The sequence below is a fragment of the Epargyreus clarus genome, unplaced genomic scaffold (genome assembly GCF_041222505.1).
Source record: "Epargyreus clarus isolate Ecla_fem2 unplaced genomic scaffold, WU_Ecla_fem_2.2 ptg000027l, whole genome shotgun sequence".
In the NCBI taxonomy this organism is placed as follows: Eukaryota; Metazoa; Arthropoda; class Insecta; order Lepidoptera; family Hesperiidae; genus Epargyreus; species Epargyreus clarus.
Window position 1 is genome coordinate 7,517,873 of NW_027332234.1, and position 19,441 is coordinate 7,537,313.

Sequence of the window (19,441 nt, forward strand, 5' to 3'; positions counted from 1 at the left end):
ACAAACATAAGTATTATTGATAAATTTTTGAATAAGGAATAATAATAAGAATTATTATTATATACACATTATTTTAGTTACTAGTTTATATATTTTCACGTTGTAAGTATACATGTTTCGGTGAATTTTTTTATTAAGTTTAGCATAAATGTATTTTTTTTACATAGCCTTTTGTAACATGATTTATGCGCACAGCCACGTTCGTTACACTTTTATTTATATGATATTAATTTATGAGTGTTTATATAACAAATAATGATAATATTTTAAAATATTATAGGAGATTTATAAAGAAAACTATAAGATTTATATGTTACAAGAAATTAATAGTATATAGGCCATAGAGTACTACGATATATATATAGATACATAGGCACTCATTTTCTGAATTTAGACCTTAACTCAATGCAGTAGTTCCTACTTTTAACTATTTTCTGAAAATTAATGTTCAATATAGACATGTATGGCGTATTCATAAAATATTCATTAATGCTCAAAATATCGTAAACTATTGTTTTGTCTTTGGGTTTTGTCAAATGTGAAAATGGAAGAAGGTGTTTCTGTCAAACATGAGGGCAAAAATATTGATATAAAACAGGAAAATGTAGATAATTTCAAGTGCGAATTTGATTCTGGAAGCCAGGACAGCAGCAAGAGTGGGAGCGGAGGATATCAACGATGGGCGCCCAATTTAAATGGAGTGCGGAAGAGCGCGTTTACGCCTTACAAATCTGTCCAGTGCACAGCTTTGACTAATTTACAGAGAGGTGACATTTATCGTCAAGTATACTAGAATAGTGCATCGAGCGATTTATTGATTTTCGTATCTTGAAAGGATTCGAATTGTTGTCTAGTGTCAAGGTCGCGTTGTAGGTAATACGCAGGCGCGGGTTCCCGAATTGCCACAGCCGGACTGTAGCTTCCACGCTAAGGCTGGGCGGGGAGAAATAACTCGTGAAGACGTGAAACTGGAGCAGTATGTTGATATCACCGATGAGCATGGTCTCACGGCCCTGCACTGGGCCGCGAGCTACGGTCAGTTAAATAGTTGTCAAGATCTAGTGTGGTAAGTGCCACTTCTATTCACTACTTAACTAAACTTCCTTTGTGATAATGATGTCAAAGGATTTCGGCTTAAAAAAAATTAAACTTAAATATGTTCATATGGTTTTGTAAAGGAAAGAAGCATGCATTACCATTATTATTAAACTTTTTAAAGGGAAGTTAAGGAGTTATTTTATTTTCAACACATCCTTTGTTATTGTTCTTCTTTCACATTGATATCTAATAATCAATTCATTTATTTATTTTGTTTCTTTTAGAACATCTAAAAAAAATTTACACCAGGCTATTTTAATATTTAGTTGCAACTGCATTTTAATTACACTTTTGAAAGTATCTAAATCTCATTGATTGAACAGTTTATTAAAAAGTATAATATTTTTTCTTTATAAGATTGAAATAGCAAATGAGCATGCAGTCCACCTGTAACCAACTTCATATAAACTTCATAAAAAATAAGTTAGTCATTTACCTGAAGTTGATCACACTGTAATCCACTCCTGAGGACTGAGGTGGTTGCTTCATGTGTAATCTAGCCCTCATGAATATACTCCAAAATGCAAAAACTGCTTCACACTAGAAGGTTTGGGAGTGGTACCTTCTCACACTAACTTTAAAAAAATGAATTTTATCAAATCCCTATTTCCATTGGGAAATGCTTTATGAAATTAAAGATTGTTGCCTTTGACAAAGAGATTTATAGGTTCTATTTGAATTCACATCTAGTAAAGAATGCACTATAGCCTTTTCCTTATTTGCCTCCATCCATGCCTACATATAGGACAGTATTAGGTTGATGAAGATTGTTTTATCCAGGAGTGGTGCCAATGTCAATACGCGGGGGCCTGAAGGCGAGACCGCTCTGCACTTGGCTGCGGCAGGCGGGCACCACGAGGTTGTCAAATTTCTTTTGAATGAAGGGGCCGATGCTGACATACAAGATGACGTAAGTACTCTTTGTCATAGACATGTTGAACAACTGAAGTCGGAAAGAAGTAATGGTAAAGTCGTAATGGTAAAAATAGCAGTAGACACACATTGTAATATTGTAAGTATAATTATTGTAACGATCCACTTTTGTAATCCGTGTGCTATACAGCATACGGATAGCAAGAACATATGGGTGATGAATATAATAATATGAAGGTTTCAATTAATTGCTCTAATTGTATTTTTTTATTATTTTTTTTTTTATAATATAAAAGTAGCAGACGAGCATGCAGTCCACCTGATGGTAAGTGGCTACTGCCGCCCATGGACATCTGTAATCAACCCCAGATAGGATTAGATATTCCTACCTGAGGTCGGCCACAGATGCACCGCTACCCCTGAAGACTAAGCTGGAACGCCTCGGAAAAGTCTGTCTCCCTTACCACACCCTCCAAACCAGAACACAGCAGCGCCTAACACTGCTGTTATTAGGTAGAAATAGGTGTGACGGTGGTGCCGCCGGAGTCGAACCACAAGGGTTCTACCACCTTCAAACGTATGGGTATGTATTGTACGGTGTAAATGGTTTAAAATCTAGACACTTACCTGCTGATTTTTGAAAGTTATGCAGGCATTAGAAAATAATGATCCAGTTTTAATGGTAAGAAAACAACATGAGGGAACTTGCATGCCTGAAGGATCTTGGAAGAAATATTAGAGGTACATAATCTACCAATATGCCAAGTGTGTATGAGCATGGCAGACCATGGCCTCATTCTTCTTATTCTGAGAGGAGACACATGATAACAGTTGAATGATATTGAGTTGAAATTATGGATGATATTGAGGACATATTACAAAACTACTACAAGTATTTATATATTTTTTTATCCTAGATGTAGATATTGAAAACCTAGCCTTGTGACTAGATTCTGAAGTTTTTATTTCTTGTTACAGTCCGGTAGTACAGCTCTGATGTATGCAGCAGCGGCCGATTTCCCCTACACCTGTAATGAGCTCCTCATCAGAGGGGCTGATCTCACCCTAACCAATGACTATGATCAGGATGCTTATACTTTGACCACAACCAACAATTGCAAACTGGGTGAGTAAATAGTACAAATAATTTAAAACTTAATGGCATAAAAATAAAAAAGTTTAAGTATGAAGTCAGAGCATGAGGCAGTTGTTAAATTTTGATGTAAGAAATCGGATCTTAAAAATTAAAAAGATTCAGTGTGAAGTCAGAGCATTGGGCAGTTATCAAATTTTAGTGTGAGATGACAGATCTTTAGTCCTCTGTAGCAATTTATGTGAGATTGGTCTTGAGTAGTAACCTCGTTCTATATAAAGTTGGTTACAAATGTCCATGGGTAACAGTGATCACAGATCATTAGACAGATTGCATGCTCACTTGGTATTAGCTTATTAAAAAAAGTGTCTTTTTGTCATCTTTACGTGAAGAGTATTTTTATAACCGTTTTATTCAGCGTAAAGAGGACTATTAAACTGTGAGATATGATATGGCCCATTAAAACATGGTATTTTTAACTGAAGTGGTTTTATATTTTTATGTCAATTGTAAAATAATCTACAAATGTCAGTTGGTTTATTGCTCAAGTATTTATAACTATACAAATTCATACAAACATATACGACTAATTGTGTATGTATACATATAAATATGAAAGAAATCAATACACAATTGCTACAAGGGCAATGTTAAATCTGCCTGTTGTGTTGTCAATTTGTATGTAGTCTTCAAGTGTAAGACCGAGGCTCCTTCATGAAATGTTTGTGCCAATTGACCTTCATTGAAATCATATGACAATACGGCACATTACATAAATTATTTGTGTGATTGTGTGAGATTGCTTGCGTGTGAGTGATTACTTGCTTCTATCTTGTGATGTTACTAATGTCCGATCTACAACGATAGTTTGTTTAAAATTAAGAAAATAAGAGATTTCTTATTCTATTGGAAATTAAGAGTGTAGATTTAAATAATAAAGTTGTCATAAAATACTATTTGGGTTCAGTCCATCTGATGGAAAATTGCAACTGCCACTCATGGACTTCTCTAATGAACCCCAGATAACATAAGTCCTCCCTGTAATAGTCTCCAGTGTAGCTTCAAATATGTGGCTGTCCTAAGACTAACTTGAAATGTCTCATACAAATTTCTCTTCTGTCAAAACAAAATATGGCAGCATTAGGGCAGAAATAATTGTGTTGGTTAGTTAATCAGCCTCAAGAAAAAGTAATATTATTAAAAATTCAAAACAATACTGATTGATGGCTTTTGGTTTATATATAAATACTTAAATATGTATATAATATTAACTTATGAAATATCATAAGCACACTCACTAACAAACCTATCCATAAGTTAGCATAAGTTGTCTTGTAAGTGAAATTTTGTAATTTCTTAAGACAATAAAGATTTTTTAAACTGCAGAAGGGTTCTACCATCTTAAAATGGGAAAGATATGATGTATGAATCGTAGCTTTAACATGAACATTGAAAAGGAATGTACTAATTTCTCAACTTTTGTTTCAGCACAAACTGTGATAGAGAATTTTTTAATTGGCTGCCTCAGCAAAATGTGAACAACTTCAAACCGGTATACATTCAGTTTGCTTTGGACAACCAACCATACAGCAGATTTATTTGCTTACCGTGAAGTTAAAATAAAATACAGGGATTTAGTTTATAATGTAAATGTATTAAATATATATATTTTTAAGTTCATTATATACAAACATGTGATGACATATAAGGAACTCAATAGACAGACAATACCCAATAGAAAAGTATTTTTATTAAATCCTCTCCCTACATAAAAAGTATCACAAATGTATCTTGTCTCTATTTAGCACCGTTAACAATAATAAAAATTCATAAAAGTATAACAAAAATAAAATAAATTGCGTGTGTACTTTGTAGAATTTATAATTCTTTGGCGTATTTAATAAAAAAATAAAAATTGTTTCAATGTGTGCAGGCGTGAGTCTTGTAAAACAAAAAAATGTTTATTACAAAGGCAGTACACGTCATTTAACGCGACGTATCGTATCTTATCAAACTACAATATTTACTTGTAAACTTACATTTACCAAATTCTATGGTGCCGATTTCCTTTTTGGTTTTTATTAAAATTCACTTATTCATAATATTTTTCCCAAACGCCCCTAAAGAAATATTACTTCTAAAGTTAGTGTAAATACAGTTTTCCTTAAACTAAACTTTGGACTTGATTGTTGAAAATCACAGTTTCGATTCCGTCAGCCAGTTGAAGGCCTGTGGCTTTCTGTTTGATTGCGGACTGATAAGAATGTTGATAATGCTGGGTCTATCCGTTACTGCAACAGCTTTCTTCACAGCTGCCTCGATTTCTTCGACAGTGCGGCAGAAGTGGCCGGTGTCGCCAAACATCTCCATCATCTTTTCGTAACGAACTTCAGTTGATAAGGCAGTTGGTGGAGTGCTGTAATCGATTTTAATATAAGCATATTTTGAAATTGGATTTTAAGCAGGTATTAGGTACGAGTGATATTGTGATAAGTAAATAAGAAATCATATAAAAAACAGTTAAAAAGGAGTGTTTTCATCAACTCTTAATTTTTACAGTATCATCAAATAAAGTTCTAGGTGGCATACATACAACAATTTTCCCTAAAAACTGAATTTTGTGATAATAGTAAAACATTTTTCTGTAGTATAGATTTATTTACACTTGAGCGTTAATATTTTCAAAGGTGCGAGAAGTCTACCAACCCATATACGGCAGTGTACCTCATTTGAGAATGCCTAGCATTATAAGGCTGTTGAAGGTTATTTCCCAAAACATGCCAAGAGAAATAATTAGCATAGAATGCATCCATGACATTAAAACATTGGACCTTGGATGTTAGCACATCCGCCTACGAATCATTGTAGTTTTGCAATGTAACTTTATACTGATTTTCACATTTCATGAGAATCACGCCATTTACTATTACAATTACGAAATACTAACTTGCTCTATTTGAACTTATTTGTCTATTCTTTCTTTACTACGCATAGTCATGGTGTTCTAATTTGTGACGTCTGTTCGTACCTTATTAGGCTCATTCTATACTTTATTACTCTGAGGTTAAAAGCAATTGACATACCATTGCGCAATGTCGCCGCCGGATTGTATATCTTGCATCATTTGTTTGTCGAAACCATTATATATACCATTGTTGTTGACAATGACTATTATAACTGGCAGTTTGTATCTGAACATCGTCTCGATTTCCATTCCTAGAATATAAAAATAAATTAAAATTTAACAATTATATTAAAAATGGACAACAATCGCTATAACTACGTTTTTAAAGCAAACCCCTACATTATTTTATTACAAAATATGAATATATTTGTAATATACGTTATTTATACTTGATTTTAAGAACAACGAATTCATAGCCTAGTAATTTGAGTTTCGGCTTCTTATCTCTTTTGAGGTACGGGGTTCAAATCCCACGCACGCACTGCTGTGTGCTATGTAATTTATGCGTGTACTTGAAAAAATAAGTAATTGTCCTAAGCCAGAGTGGTGGACTATGGGCTAAAACATTTTCATTCTGATAGAAGGTCCGTGCCCAGTAGTGGGACTATTTATTTATTTATTTTATTAATGGTTTAATAATAAAATAATCACCAGAGAAACCGAAAGCGGAGTCTCCCTCCACGCAAATGACTCTCTTTCCTGGCGCGTAGTCGCGGCACCACATCGCAGCTGCGATCGCAAAACCTGGACCCACCTGAAAAAGAGTAATTTTATTACATGACTGCGCAAGGGGTGTATGGTATGTCTCATTCTTTGGTATGCCCTTGAGCCCAAATTACTTGAAGATTGTAATATAGGAGTTGCCGTTGGATCCGTCTAAATTGTGAGAGTAATATAGCCTATATATTTAAGCAGTTGGGTTTTTTGTTTTATAATAATTATCTAAATACAATAGTTCTTGACTGTGCTGTTATGAAATATTGAATGTTGCAGTGGTGCCAGAGAAAAAAAAGGTGGTTATCACCCTTAAAATATATACATATAATATTTTACTGCGAATAGAGAGTCAACAGTAGATAGATAAAATCTAACAAAAAAATAATTGTACCACCTAGTAAAACACATTTGAATACATCCTCTTGTTATTTACACAGATTTCTCAATCTAAGTTCGAATGACGTATCGTGACTTGCCTGATTCTACAATTGAGAGATACATATGCCACCGCAATCACGGTAAACTGCAAAGTAATTCAGCGCTCATTATTCACTTATCCTCTTAGCACCGTTTCGCTAAGGATAAGCAAATGTGGACTTTAGTTCACTACCATAAATGTTATATGGAAGAATTCGCAAGGCTCTAGACCTCGCCAACAACTTGTATCACTATAGTATAGAGATTATCGTTTCAATTGAATATAACAGCAATGACATAGTAGCCTAGCAGTTTGAACTCTCAATTCAAGGAGGTTCAACTAAATTATGATAACCTATGATTGCTCAAAATTATATGTGTACGAGGAAAACATCATAATGTAACCTATATTACTGAGATGTTTAAAAAACAATCATAAAATGATATAATTTCTACCAAACCACACTAGGCAAGTAATGGACTATGGCTTAAATCCCTTTCGCACCGAGAGGAGACCTGTGCCCAATAGTGGGACAGTAATCAATTTAAGATTTGAGTGTTTTGATGCTGCTCGAAATGCCGAATGAAGATCAGTACCATATTGAACTAAATATACGATATTTAGTTCAGTATGGGACTAATGTCAGGCTTTAGTGGTAGTCATTTCGTGTTTCCTTAGCTCTCCTGAATATTTTTTTTAAATATTCTAACAAAATGAACTATGATGGGAAAACGTGCGTGCAACATTGTTCTTAATGTCTTTTTAACTAGGTATATGAAATTTATAGCTTAAATTTTACTGATAAATGAATTAACGTTAAGCTGTGATGTTACGCATATTACGTCACAGACGCCCCAAATATACCAACTTTAGCATTTCGGTGATGCATAATTTTCCCAAACTAAATAACGCTCAACCCCTTAAAAATCCCGACTGAGCTATGAGCTCGCCACCAAAACCCTTTACTGGAAAGGGAGTAACTACACATTTCGAAATAAAGCGCTTTCGAAAAATTCTCATATCAAAAACCAAACTACTCACCCCCATGGTACCAAATGTCCCAGCATCCAGTCGGTGCCGTGGTTTGTTGTTGAGTAGGATCCCGCGGCCGATGTCCATAGTGTTGGCGCCTTCGCTCACGATGACCGAGTCCTTCGGAATGTTCGCCTGGACCGCCTTAAACACCGCGTAGTAGTTCAACGGTACCGATTTGTCGTTAGCTTGGGCCTGCAATTAAAAATGTAAATGAGCACAAAGTTGTTTGCAGCAAACGAGTTTTTAGCATGCAATTCACTTGATGGTAATTCATTTGCATGGTATCTGTAACCAATCTCTGTATAAAAGTAGAGTCCTACTTGCAGTCGATCACAGATGGGTTCCATGCCCTATTACTAAGAGGATCGTCCCATATATAAGTCAGCGGGCACACATCCATCCACTGAAACTCAAGATCTGCTTCCACTAATGTGCACAAATCTCCTATCGGAATCAGATGGATTCGTTTACAGTACACCGCCCTGGCTGCATGCGGCTTTGTAAACTTGACATCTCTCAGTCACAGGTTTTCTCATGTTTTCCTTCATCCTCAAAGCAAGTGATAATTGATTTGAAAATCAGATATAGACTGCCATTCGAACCTTCGACCTTTCGATCGACCCTGAGTTTCAACCATTAGGCCAAGACTACTTTACTGATTACCAATTAACAAACATTAATTATTAAAAGCACAAAAACATTACCTCAACAAACTCCACATTCTTCTTCTGTTTGTCACCGAGTGTCTTCCACCAGCTATTTGTGTTTGGTTGCAACGAGAACTTCTTAGCGGCGAGTTTGTCCACGAGCGCTTCGACGAACGGCTTGATGTCCGAATGTACCGCCACCTCGGACTTGATGCTGTTGTGGAACTCCTCGGGTGAAATGTCCACCTGAAAGAAATATATTCGTTAATTAAAAAATATGCTTCCTATTAGGATTTCCTGTATTGTGGGTGCCGTGGACACACACAGACAATAAACAAACACCTAGACCTAGAACATAATATAGGGGTAGCAGACGAGCATGCAGTCCACCTGATGGTAAGTGGCTACTGCCGCCCATGGACATCTGTATCAACCCTAGATAGGATTAGACATTCCTACCTGAGGTCGACTATATATGCGTCGCTACCCCTGAGGACTAAGCTGGAACGCCTGGGAAAAGTATGTCTCCCTTGCCACACTCTTCGTCTGCTGCTCCTATATTATAAACGTGTGTAGCCTCACCTGTATAACTTTAACGTCGGGTGCGAACCGCGGCGCCTGTCCAAAGTGCAGCATCCAGTTGAGCCGCGCGCCCAGCAACAACACTGTGTCGGCCTGGAGCAACGCCTGTGTACGGGCCGTCGACACACACAGCGGAGATGCGTCTGGGACCACGCCCTTACCTACAAATTTAAAGTAAGAGTTAAACTATTGATAGTGTGGAAATATTATCGGGAACTTACCAAATTCTAACGATTTATAGGATCTATATATTATACCTGCAGATTTAAAGTAAGTCTTGATTTAAAGAAAGTATTGATAGTGTATAAATATTGTTAGGAAATTAGCAATTACTAGGTAATTATATCGATTGGGCTATCGATTATAGCTTGTTATTAATAAACAATGTATGCATTATTTTACATATCAAAGAAAGACTTTGACAGTTGTGTGTTTAGCGCATTTTCAAATTTCGATCGTTGATTCGCTAATATTAAGATATTAGCGAATCAACGACGACGACGATGCCACAAAGAATTATGTAAGCATAATTCTTTGTGGCATCGTCAATTCATTTACTCATCTATAACCAACCTTTGGTAAATGCCCTAACATAACCTAACATAATAAATGTAATTTACTATTTTTAAACTTCGTGTTTTTATTATTTGTATTCGATATATTTTTTAATTATTCCTATTCATTTTTATCATCGTATTAGACAAAATAGTAATAATAAACTATATTTAAAATCTTACCCATTGGAGTAGGCAGGAATGGTATCTTGGTATTCTCAACCAGCTTGCATATAGCATCCTCCGCATGTCCATACGCTGCTCCCTTGCCAACTATGATGAGAGGTCGTTCAGCCTTAGACAGCACCTCTGCTGCTTTATCCACTAACGCGGGATCGGGGTACGCTAGCCTCACTGGTCCAGGGTTGTGATACTCCAGAGGAACTTTGTCTTCGTCCACTTCAGCCTGATGTAGCAATATATTGTTATATGACTAGACTAAAATTTATCGCGGAATTGAGACATATTAATATGTAACGTTTTCTTTTTGGCGATATTGCCAACGTTTCCCCGTGACCACGTACCATGCAACTGAGTCGAAAAATCGTCAAAAAAGAATTTAAAATCGCGTCTGGTGAATACCCATTACATATTAAAATATTGTTACATTATAAAAGTACATTATAGTTTTAACATGGACATCTGTAATCAATCCTAGATAGAATTGACGTCCTACACAATGTCGACTACAGATACGTTGCTACTCCTGAAGTATAAGTAAGAACCCCTCGTGGGAATATGCATTGTGGCAAATTTCCTCATTGGTAACAATGCAATAGCAAAAACACAAAAGTATAGGCACTACCTTCTTGGCATCATATTAATTACTTCTATATTTACATAAATAAAAAATATTTACAAACATGTTCGTCCACAGCACAAGCAAAGATCAATGTTCAAAATATTCGAAATAGGTATTGAAGATTCTACATAATAAGGTAATACTCACGGGTAAAGTGAATATGTAATTATAATGAATATTAATTAATTTCTTCTAATATTGTGGCAGAATTTTAAACGGTTATATTGCTTTGCATTTAAATTAGCTGTAATCACTGAGCGGTGTTAAGAGGCTTATAAATAAATCCCAGAGACGGCTTTTATCGAGGTGACTAAACCTCATATTACGTTTTTTTTTCGTATTATATAATTTTTATTTTTTCCAGTATGAAATTTGTTAACTTATTTCTTAAGCCATACATTAGAGTTATGTACGTCATTGATGATAACTTTAAAGGTAGGTTTCATACGATTTCTACTACTTAATAGTTGGCTAAGAGCGAGCCGCACTCGCACACCGAGGGTTCCGTATCACAAAATTTTAATTTTTTATAGCAATTTCTTGTATCTCGACCTCAATTTATTATCAAGCGTTTTTTTTTTATATTAAGCATTAGTTGTTATAAAGTCTACCCTTACACATACTCTGTAAAAAAAATCAAGTATCTATCTATTACAGTTCAAGATTGAGCCATGTGACAGACTGACAGACAGTGGCTTAATAATAGGGTTCCGTTTCTAACTTTTGGCTACGGAACCTTAAAAAAGTTCTACAATTTTCCTCTACTTATTCCAATGGGCATGTTCTACCTTCGACTCGGGCGAACCCAAAGGTCCAACAGTTTTTGTGCAAATATTAGTGGATGGCACATTCTGGTAAATACGTTCTACCAGTGTAGAAACAGTTACCGTATTCGTATATTCTATATCTATATATTCTGTATCCGTATATTTTATAATGTTTTAAATAACATTATATTATTATGAATAAATGTCAAGAATCCGGGGGGTATGTACCAACCGAGAATCTGAAATCAAATCAATTTTTCTTATTCAAAATAGGTTCGTTACAGAGCACTTTTTGAATGTCAGTACAACTATCACCACTTCACAAGGTGTTTCGTTATGGAGAAGAAGCGGCGAAAGATACTCCATAACACACAACTTTTAAAAATGTTTTTTTAATTCAAGTGAAGTCAACCAGTTACCGTGAGCAAGGTAGCGGGCATGTCCAGGTAAGCGACCCCGGGGCGGCCCGCTGAGGCCACTCGCACCGCCTTCTCTACGTGCAGCGGGATGAGGCGCGCGGACGGGGGCCGGGCGGCATACTTGCTGTACATGCGACTCGACTCCACCTGGAAACATCACCGGATGGAAATTAATACAGCAGAACCACTAGCAATCCGCCTAATTAATGTCTTTAGACATTCGGATAATCGAATGTATGAACAACCGGTTTTGTGCACATGCAATACATAATATTATGTGTTAATTAAAAACAACAATTACATATCAACGAAAATCAATTATTAAGAAATTATTAAAATATAGATTTTCAAACATACGATGTTTTTACGTACGTGCATATTCTTAGATTATACACATATGTAATCGGTTGCGGTTGGTAAGTCGATTATCCGGATAATGGCGAATCCGGATAATCTACTGTAATAATTCTACTGTAATATTAATTTTTATAATATAAGAGTAGCGTAAAGTTTTGAATGTGATAAAACTCTTTGTGGTTCGATTCCGGCGGCAACACCAACACACCTATTTCTGCCTCATAACAGCAAGGCTGAGCGATGCTGTGTTCTGGTTTGAAAGGTGTGGTAAAGGAGACATACTTGTCCGAATCGTTCCAAAGTTCGTTCAGTAGTAGCGGCACGTCTGTAACCGAACTCTGGTTGGAATATCTAATCCTATCTGGGGTTGATTACAGATTTCCATGGGCGGCAGTGGCCACTTACCATCAGGTGGAATGCGTGCTCTTCTGCAATTCATTAACAGTAGAAGCTTGATTAACTAAATATCGAATAATATCATAATTGTAATATAATCATATTATATAATAATAGGCATACATATATCGACATAATCGATTAAGCATCTGTGTTATCACTATGTCTATCACTATTTTGTGAGTAATCTTATCTGCTTGCCTCCTTCACGGAACACGAAAATAATTCGTAATGATTATATAAAATGTGTATAATATTCTATCTTGCATTTTGTCTAATATTTAATGTGTTATTCTAAGTATTAGTAAAATTAATTATTCATGCAAGGTTATGACTCTTAAATCATAAGTAAGTATAATGACGCCAATTTTAATTTAATTGAGCTAATTAGTTGCAGCTCTGTGCGCCTAAGTCAAAGTACAGAAATGATGGAATATTTTATTATAAGATTTAAGTAACAAACAAATAAAGAAGGTGGTAGAACGATCTGTGGTTCTACTCCGGCGGCACCACCGCCACACCTATTACTACCTAATAATAGCAGTATTAAGTGCAGCTGTATTATAGTTTGAAGGGTATGGGTATAGGAGGCGTACTTTCCCGAAGCATTCCAGGTTAACCTTTAGAGGTAGCGGCGTATCTGTGGTCGACCTAAGGTAGGATTCTAATCTTATCTAGGGTTGATTACAGATGTCCATGAGCAGCAGCAGCCCCTTATCACCAGATGGATTGCGTGTTTATCTGCAACCCCTATATTATAAAAAAAAGATGCAGTCCATGTGATAGTAAATGGCCACTGCCACCCATGGAAATCTATTATCAAAACCAAATAAGATTAGAGTCCTACCAGTTTTGAATGACGAAGAGCTCTACATCTTTAAAATTGGTGACAATGGCGTAGATTAGTAAAGGTTACTCACTCCTAACAAGAAAATGTACCCAGTTTTGAGAATTGAAATAGTTGCGTAAAAAAGTTTTGTCACGTCTCCGTGCTAAAATGTCCCTAAAATGTTTGATATAATTATTTATTTATTATGTAAATTACGCAGTATTAGTTATTTATTCCTAAATTTTCTCTAAAAATGTTTTTATTTGTCAAGAATTCAAAAAAAGAACTTATATAAGCCGTTTCTGGATTCATTCAATTTCAAGGCGGCGAAGTATCTTTACTAATCTATGGACAATAGTATATTTTACCTGGAGCCATTCTTGAAAGCCTCCAATACCCTCATGATCTTCGGGACAGGAGCCAGCTATGACGAGCAAAGGCCAGCAGTTTATTTGAGCATTGGCCATCCCACCAATACAATGTAGTAAACCTGGTCCAGACACTGCCAGACATACTCCAGGCTTTCCTGAAAATATATATTTTAATCTAACAATAGTATTATAGCAGATGTTTAATTATTTTTTTCCTTTTTTGGAATTTTAAGTAGTAGTCTGAAATGAGCATGTAGTCCATAGACTCAATTATAAAAGTCTACCTAAGTTCGCCTCAACGTTGCAACCCCCTCAGATAATAATATAATATAATAATAATAATAATAAATGTATTTATTTCATGAAGCATTACAAAGGTATATTTGAGGTAATCTTTATATAATAGTAATTTATTTATCAAAATTAAGTATAGTCAGCTGCCTAAACTGGATAAAAAAACCTGTAATATAGGCAACTGAAAAATATAAAACTGGAATGTATTATTTGTTTATTGTTTCGTGTAATAAAAGTGGCGTAACATGTATTCGCAGTAATACATAATAATTAATTATGTCTAAATTAAGATGGTTCATGGTAAAATAATAAGGATATTTGCTTATTAAGATGTTGCTCAATTTTTCGAAAATGTTTTGCAGTAAAGCTTTTATAATGTTTGGTAATTAAATAATAGGACACATTTGATTAACAAAAGTCATTTCTTTATAAAAATACATAAAAGGATTAGCCTTTTAGCTAGCTAGTTATTTGTAGAAGAATATGTAATAATATCGAAATTTAAACTGAATATTATGTACTATTATTATCAATCAAAGCTTATCTTACCAATTACTATAATATTATAATACCAAGTTATAAAATTAATTAATGATGTAATTAGTGATAGTTTATTGTTCTTGATTTATAAAATAAGCATATGGTTAGTATTCTTCATATCATATAGTACTATTACCTCATAATGTTATTATTTTTTTGTCTATTATTTAAGTATACATATATTCAAATTGTTTGCACAATTTATGTTAATTTTTATGTTTTGTAAGAAGACCTTGTCAGTTTTACAATATTGTCTTATTCATACTTTAACAGTTTGAGTCTAAAACACTAACTTGTGTTTTGTATATATATTCCAGTAATTATGAAAGATACTTAATCTGTATTTTTTATGAAAATAAATATGAACAACTTCAGAATAGAATGCCAATTTTCACTTACTCACTTGATATAAATAAATAAATAAATATGTGACTGCATACTTGTATTTCTCCATATGAAAAGGCCTTATTTTATTTACTTTAGCTATTTAATTCTTTGATCATAAATTGGATAACTTGTATTTCTCCATATGCGAGCCCTTATTTTATTTTCTTTAGCTGTTAAATTCTTTGATCATAATTTAGAGGTGTCAGACTCCCCCATACGAAAATCTTAAATCTATAGTAGTGGTAGAAGTATAGCAAATATAAATAAGATGAAGTTAGAAGTAAATAATTTATTTAATTTTAAAATTCAAATATGTTATATTCTACCTATATTTTAAGTATAATACAATAAGAGCCCATTTCATAATTACCTGTGAGGTAGCCGATTGCTTGAGCTGCATAGCATGCAGCCTGTTCATTCCTCATACCAATGTACTTGAGTCCTGCCGCTTGGAATGCCATTGCAGTCTCAATTACTGGAATACCCACTATTCCAAATACATATTCCACACCCTAGAACAACGGAATTTTATATAAAAAAACATTGACCATCTAATAGTAAATAAGGGTTCCTATATTTGGACCCTTGTATTACCAGACTTGCTTGATAGATACTTATTTTTTGTCCTTATTGAAGAAACCAATGCTTTTACTTAACATTTTAGAATCAAAAGTGAGCTTAAGTTAAAGAAGAAACACTTATATGACATGTTCCAACAAAATCGTCAGGGGTACCAATGCATCTGTGGCCGACTTCAGGTAAGACACCATGTCTGGGATTGATTACATATGTCCATGAATAGAGTGCCTATAAATTAAGAGGTGGACTGCATGGTTGTTTGCTACTTCTATACAAAAAAAACTAAAGTATATTTTATTTGTTTCATTGGACAGACCAATATTATAAGGTAGAAATAAGTTTTGCAATCATGCTGATACATTAATAACAAAATCAACCTTTAAATGTTAACCATATTATTTGTTTTTTATATGTTCATTATAAATAAACTTATTAAATAAAGCCCCAATTTATAGGTATTATCTACATAGTTTTAAAAGCAAGGATCCAAGGTTATAACAATTAAATCAAATTATTGGTGATTGATAATGCTGTGGGAATGGAAATGTATGCTATCATTATTTTTATATTAATTAGAGAGGCTTAGTTATATATAAATCATTGATTCCATTCCATCCATTCCATTTATTCCATTAGTAATTTTTAATTTAACTAATAATACAATTTTTACATGAACTTGCAGTTATCTAGTTTAAGATAATAATCCAGTGGGATTCTAAGATAATGAAGTTAGGATAAATAGGAAATAATAAAGTTTGGATAGGGGGAAAACATGTTACTGCAGGCATTTCTGGAATTTGGTGATATACTCAATGCTTCTTGATAAACATGTATTTTGTACTTACAAATAGCACTATTGGTTTGAATAATAAATAAAACACTTAGTAAAGTATGATGAAGTGATCATTCTCTATATAACACACAGGTTTCAGGTTGCATCCCCAAAGTCCTTGAAGTTTTAAAGAAGTAACTATCCATACTCAATAGCAATATTGTCCTTCAATTTATTTCTTTTCCAAGTATAAATATTATGATCTTTAGTGTCCATTCTCCCACTCTATGGCAAGGTCGGTGTAATTACATTGTTAAATTCTTGGAGTCAACACTGCAGTTTCATTTTGTAGGGTGTGGTAAGGAATTTATACTTATTTGAGGCACTGTTACTACAATGAACTAAGTCCTCAGAGGTAACATGCATGTGTGGCCAACCTCAGGAAGAACTCTATCTTATTTGGGGTATGAACATGGTCGGCAGTTAAAAGTTAAAAATGTGTTAAATGATCTATTATGACAACCTTGTGATAAATTTAGTATTCTGATAGTTGTGTGGATACTTATAATTGTGTATGCATAACATCTATTATAGAGACATGCAAGAGTGAGATATTGAGTGCAAAAGCATAAAAAGCAAATAAATTCACATAGAACTATGAGATGCCTTGACACACTTGCATGTATGGTGCATACATCAAACCTTTTAGGGCTTGTTTGAAGAATCTAGAACCTGTGTCCCAAGAGATATTTCAGTGATATGTTTAATATATAATTTAACTAATTTACTTTTAGCGAAAATATGAATTTGAACAACTAAAATAACAACTTTCAACTTAACATTCTATAACATTCAACACATTCAAGCCAATTAAGTAGTACTATCTTCTATCAAGATTATAATCTTTGAATATTAATTAATGAGTCGGTATTTTTTTCTATATATAGTATAATTTTGGTTTGATATAAATTTGTTATTGAAAGAGTGTGTACTTACCTGTCGTTTTAAACTTTCGGCCAAAATATTATTCCCGTCGATCCCCATAGCTTGATTTAAATTATTTGATATGTGTATAGATCTTCTAAATGAACTACGAAGGTTCTGAAACACACGTCCAAACAACATTTTGAAAGTTTCAAACTAAAAAGTTTACAATAATATAATAAGTGTGGGAATTAAGAAAAGCCGCAGATGACAGATACAATCAGAAACGAAGATTATTTTGGCCTCCACCAACTTTATATTATCTCGAGTGTAATTTAACTCACATGTAATAAAAACACTTATTGTTATCTACTTGATATTTGGCGTATCTCTTAGTGCGAATTTATTGGTTGTAGGTATTTATGATTTCAAATTAAATTTGTACTCTCTGTATTATTAAGGCGGGCAACTGTACAGCAAAGTCCAATTCGGAATGTTTGTAAATGTGGACACCGCGCGACTCGACCATGTAAGCTACTGATTGAATTTGAACTTTGTTCCGCGGAAAATACAACTTTCAATTTTAAGTCTTATCTTTTTTTAGTACAATGTTTATCAATTATCATGACAAGGCGCCCAGCGACAAAGTAGCGAGGAACTGACACTGACATAACTGACAGTTTGGTAGATGACAGCATTATATCAGTGTTGCCGCTAGCAACTTTCTGTATTGTTTAACAGATTATTTTTGGTATGATGAAATTTAATTGTATTTTAATAACAAAAATATATTGTTAACGTATAACTAATTTCAACATTTATTTCTCATAATCGTTTTACATTTTGTTTTTTTTTTGCAAATTCGCCATAAAATGCAGATAACATATTAATGTAGCCAGTACAGGTATTGATATCTAAAAAAAAAACAATTCCTCGTGATTTATGAGATGATATGAGTCTAAAATACAATGTTTGTATGTATCTTCCTCTGAGGTATCTCGCTTACCCATTACAAAAAATGAACAAGATGCGAATATAAATGTCGCTATTTTGCAATACAATACTGTATGGAATTAATTTATACTAAAGATGAAAATCAGTCATACGGCTAAATGTGACAGAAATAATTTTAAACCAGTCACGTAGAAAGTGAAACTTTTGAACAGCTGTTATGTGCGAAATGTAGGCGACAAGTGTTATTGTTTTGATCAAAATATATCTTTTACACATATTTACCTATAGGTACAGTCCTTTTTCGAAATTCTTTATACGATTTATACAGCTTTTCATAGTTACTGTACTGGCAACAGTAATGTAATTTTTTAAAAATAAATTACAAGAGTTTAGAGTCATTTACAGAATTGAGATTTCACAGGAGTGAAAAAAGAGAGGAAATGAAATATTAGAATTTCTATAACCATTTTCTGATAAAAATATCCCGTTATATTCCTATTACCTACCCATGGTTGGCCACAGATGCAATTGGTACGCATCGGATAAGTTTCCCTTAAAGTAAAACTGTAGAATACATCAGCAGTACAAATAAATGTGGTGGCCTCGGGAGTCGAAATACAAAGGGGTCTACCACCTTCAGAATCTTCAGATTATGATTCATTAACTCCACTTAATTTCTTTACATATCTGTACTTTATCATGCTATAAATATAATTAACTAGCTGACCCGGCAAATTTTGTACCGCCTCGAAATCTATTTATCAAATATATTTTATATAAATTATAGCCTATGTTACTCGTGGATAATGTAACTTTCGAATGGTGAAAGATATTTAAAATCGGTCCAGTAGTATTTGAGCCTATTCATTACAATCAAACAAACAAACAAAGTTTTCCTCTTTATAGTATAGAAGAAGAAGAAGAAGAAGAAGATAATTATGCTGCTGCCATCGATCATTGATCGAAGGCGGCTGCATATTGTGAAGAGAAGCAATAAAATCGACAGCGAGGAAATCACCTCTTTGCGTTCATTTATTCGGTTGTAAAGTTTTGCATGAGGAAATCATA

At 34.0% G+C, this 19,441-nt stretch overlaps 2 protein-coding genes across 3 annotated transcripts; one reads left to right on the forward strand and one right to left on the reverse strand.

Annotated features, from left to right (window-relative positions):
* The first annotated feature begins 483 nt into the window (after nt 1-483).
* Nucleotides 484-4,806, forward strand: LOC140753722 (uncharacterized). Its single transcript, XM_073088486.1, has 5 exons — nt 484-767; nt 874-1,066; nt 1,879-2,008; nt 2,950-3,097; nt 4,553-4,806. Exons 1-5 carry the CDS (start codon nt 545-547, stop codon nt 4,600-4,602), a joined length of 744 nt encoding a protein of 247 aa, XP_072944587.1. The 5' UTR covers nt 484-544; the 3' UTR covers nt 4,603-4,806.
* On the reverse strand, nt 4,698-18,082 carry Hacl (2-hydroxyacyl-CoA lyase). Of its 2 annotated transcripts, none has more exons than XM_073088484.1 (12): nt 17,895-18,082; nt 17,492-17,596; nt 15,515-15,656; nt 13,921-14,078; nt 11,971-12,117; nt 10,166-10,388; nt 9,429-9,589; nt 8,904-9,092; nt 8,206-8,391; nt 6,681-6,783; nt 6,148-6,280; nt 4,698-5,480 (listed from the first exon to the last, which is right to left on the reverse strand). In XM_073088484.1, the coding sequence occupies exons 1-12, from the start codon at nt 17,946-17,948 to the stop codon at nt 5,261-5,263; spliced, it is 1,821 nt and encodes a 606-aa protein (XP_072944585.1). In that variant the 5' UTR covers nt 17,949-18,082; the 3' UTR covers nt 4,698-5,260. The 2 variants fall into 2 exon arrangements, with proteins under 2 accessions (XP_072944585.1, XP_072944586.1); XM_073088485.1 differs by having other exon boundaries at nt 17,764-18,056.
* Between the last annotated feature and the right edge of the window lie 1,359 nt (nt 18,083-19,441).

Bases quoted from the DNA above. Each gene is read 5' to 3' on its own strand.
- LOC140753722 (XM_073088486.1), top strand. From the start codon at position 545: ATGGAAGAAGGTGTTTCTGTCAAACATGAGGGCAAAAATATTGATATA. The intron at 768-873 runs GTGACATTTATC...GTCGCGTTGTAG, and splicing joins TTTGACTAATTTACAGAGAG to GTAATACGCAGGCGCGGGTT. The intron at 1,067-1,878 runs GTAAGTGCCACT...TGTTTTATCCAG, and splicing joins AGTTGTCAAGATCTAGTGTG to GAGTGGTGCCAATGTCAATA.
- Hacl (XM_073088484.1), bottom strand. From the start codon at position 17,948: ATGGTCGAGTCGCGCGGTGTCCACATTTACAAACATTCCGAATTGGAC. The intron at 14,079-15,514 runs GTAATTATGAAA...ATATATTTTCAG, and splicing joins AGCAATCGGCTACCTCACAG to GAAAGCCTGGAGTATGTCTG. The intron at 12,118-13,920 runs GTAAAATATACT...TGATGTTTCCAG, and splicing joins GCTTTCAAGAATGGCTCCAG to GTGGAGTCGAGTCGCATGTA.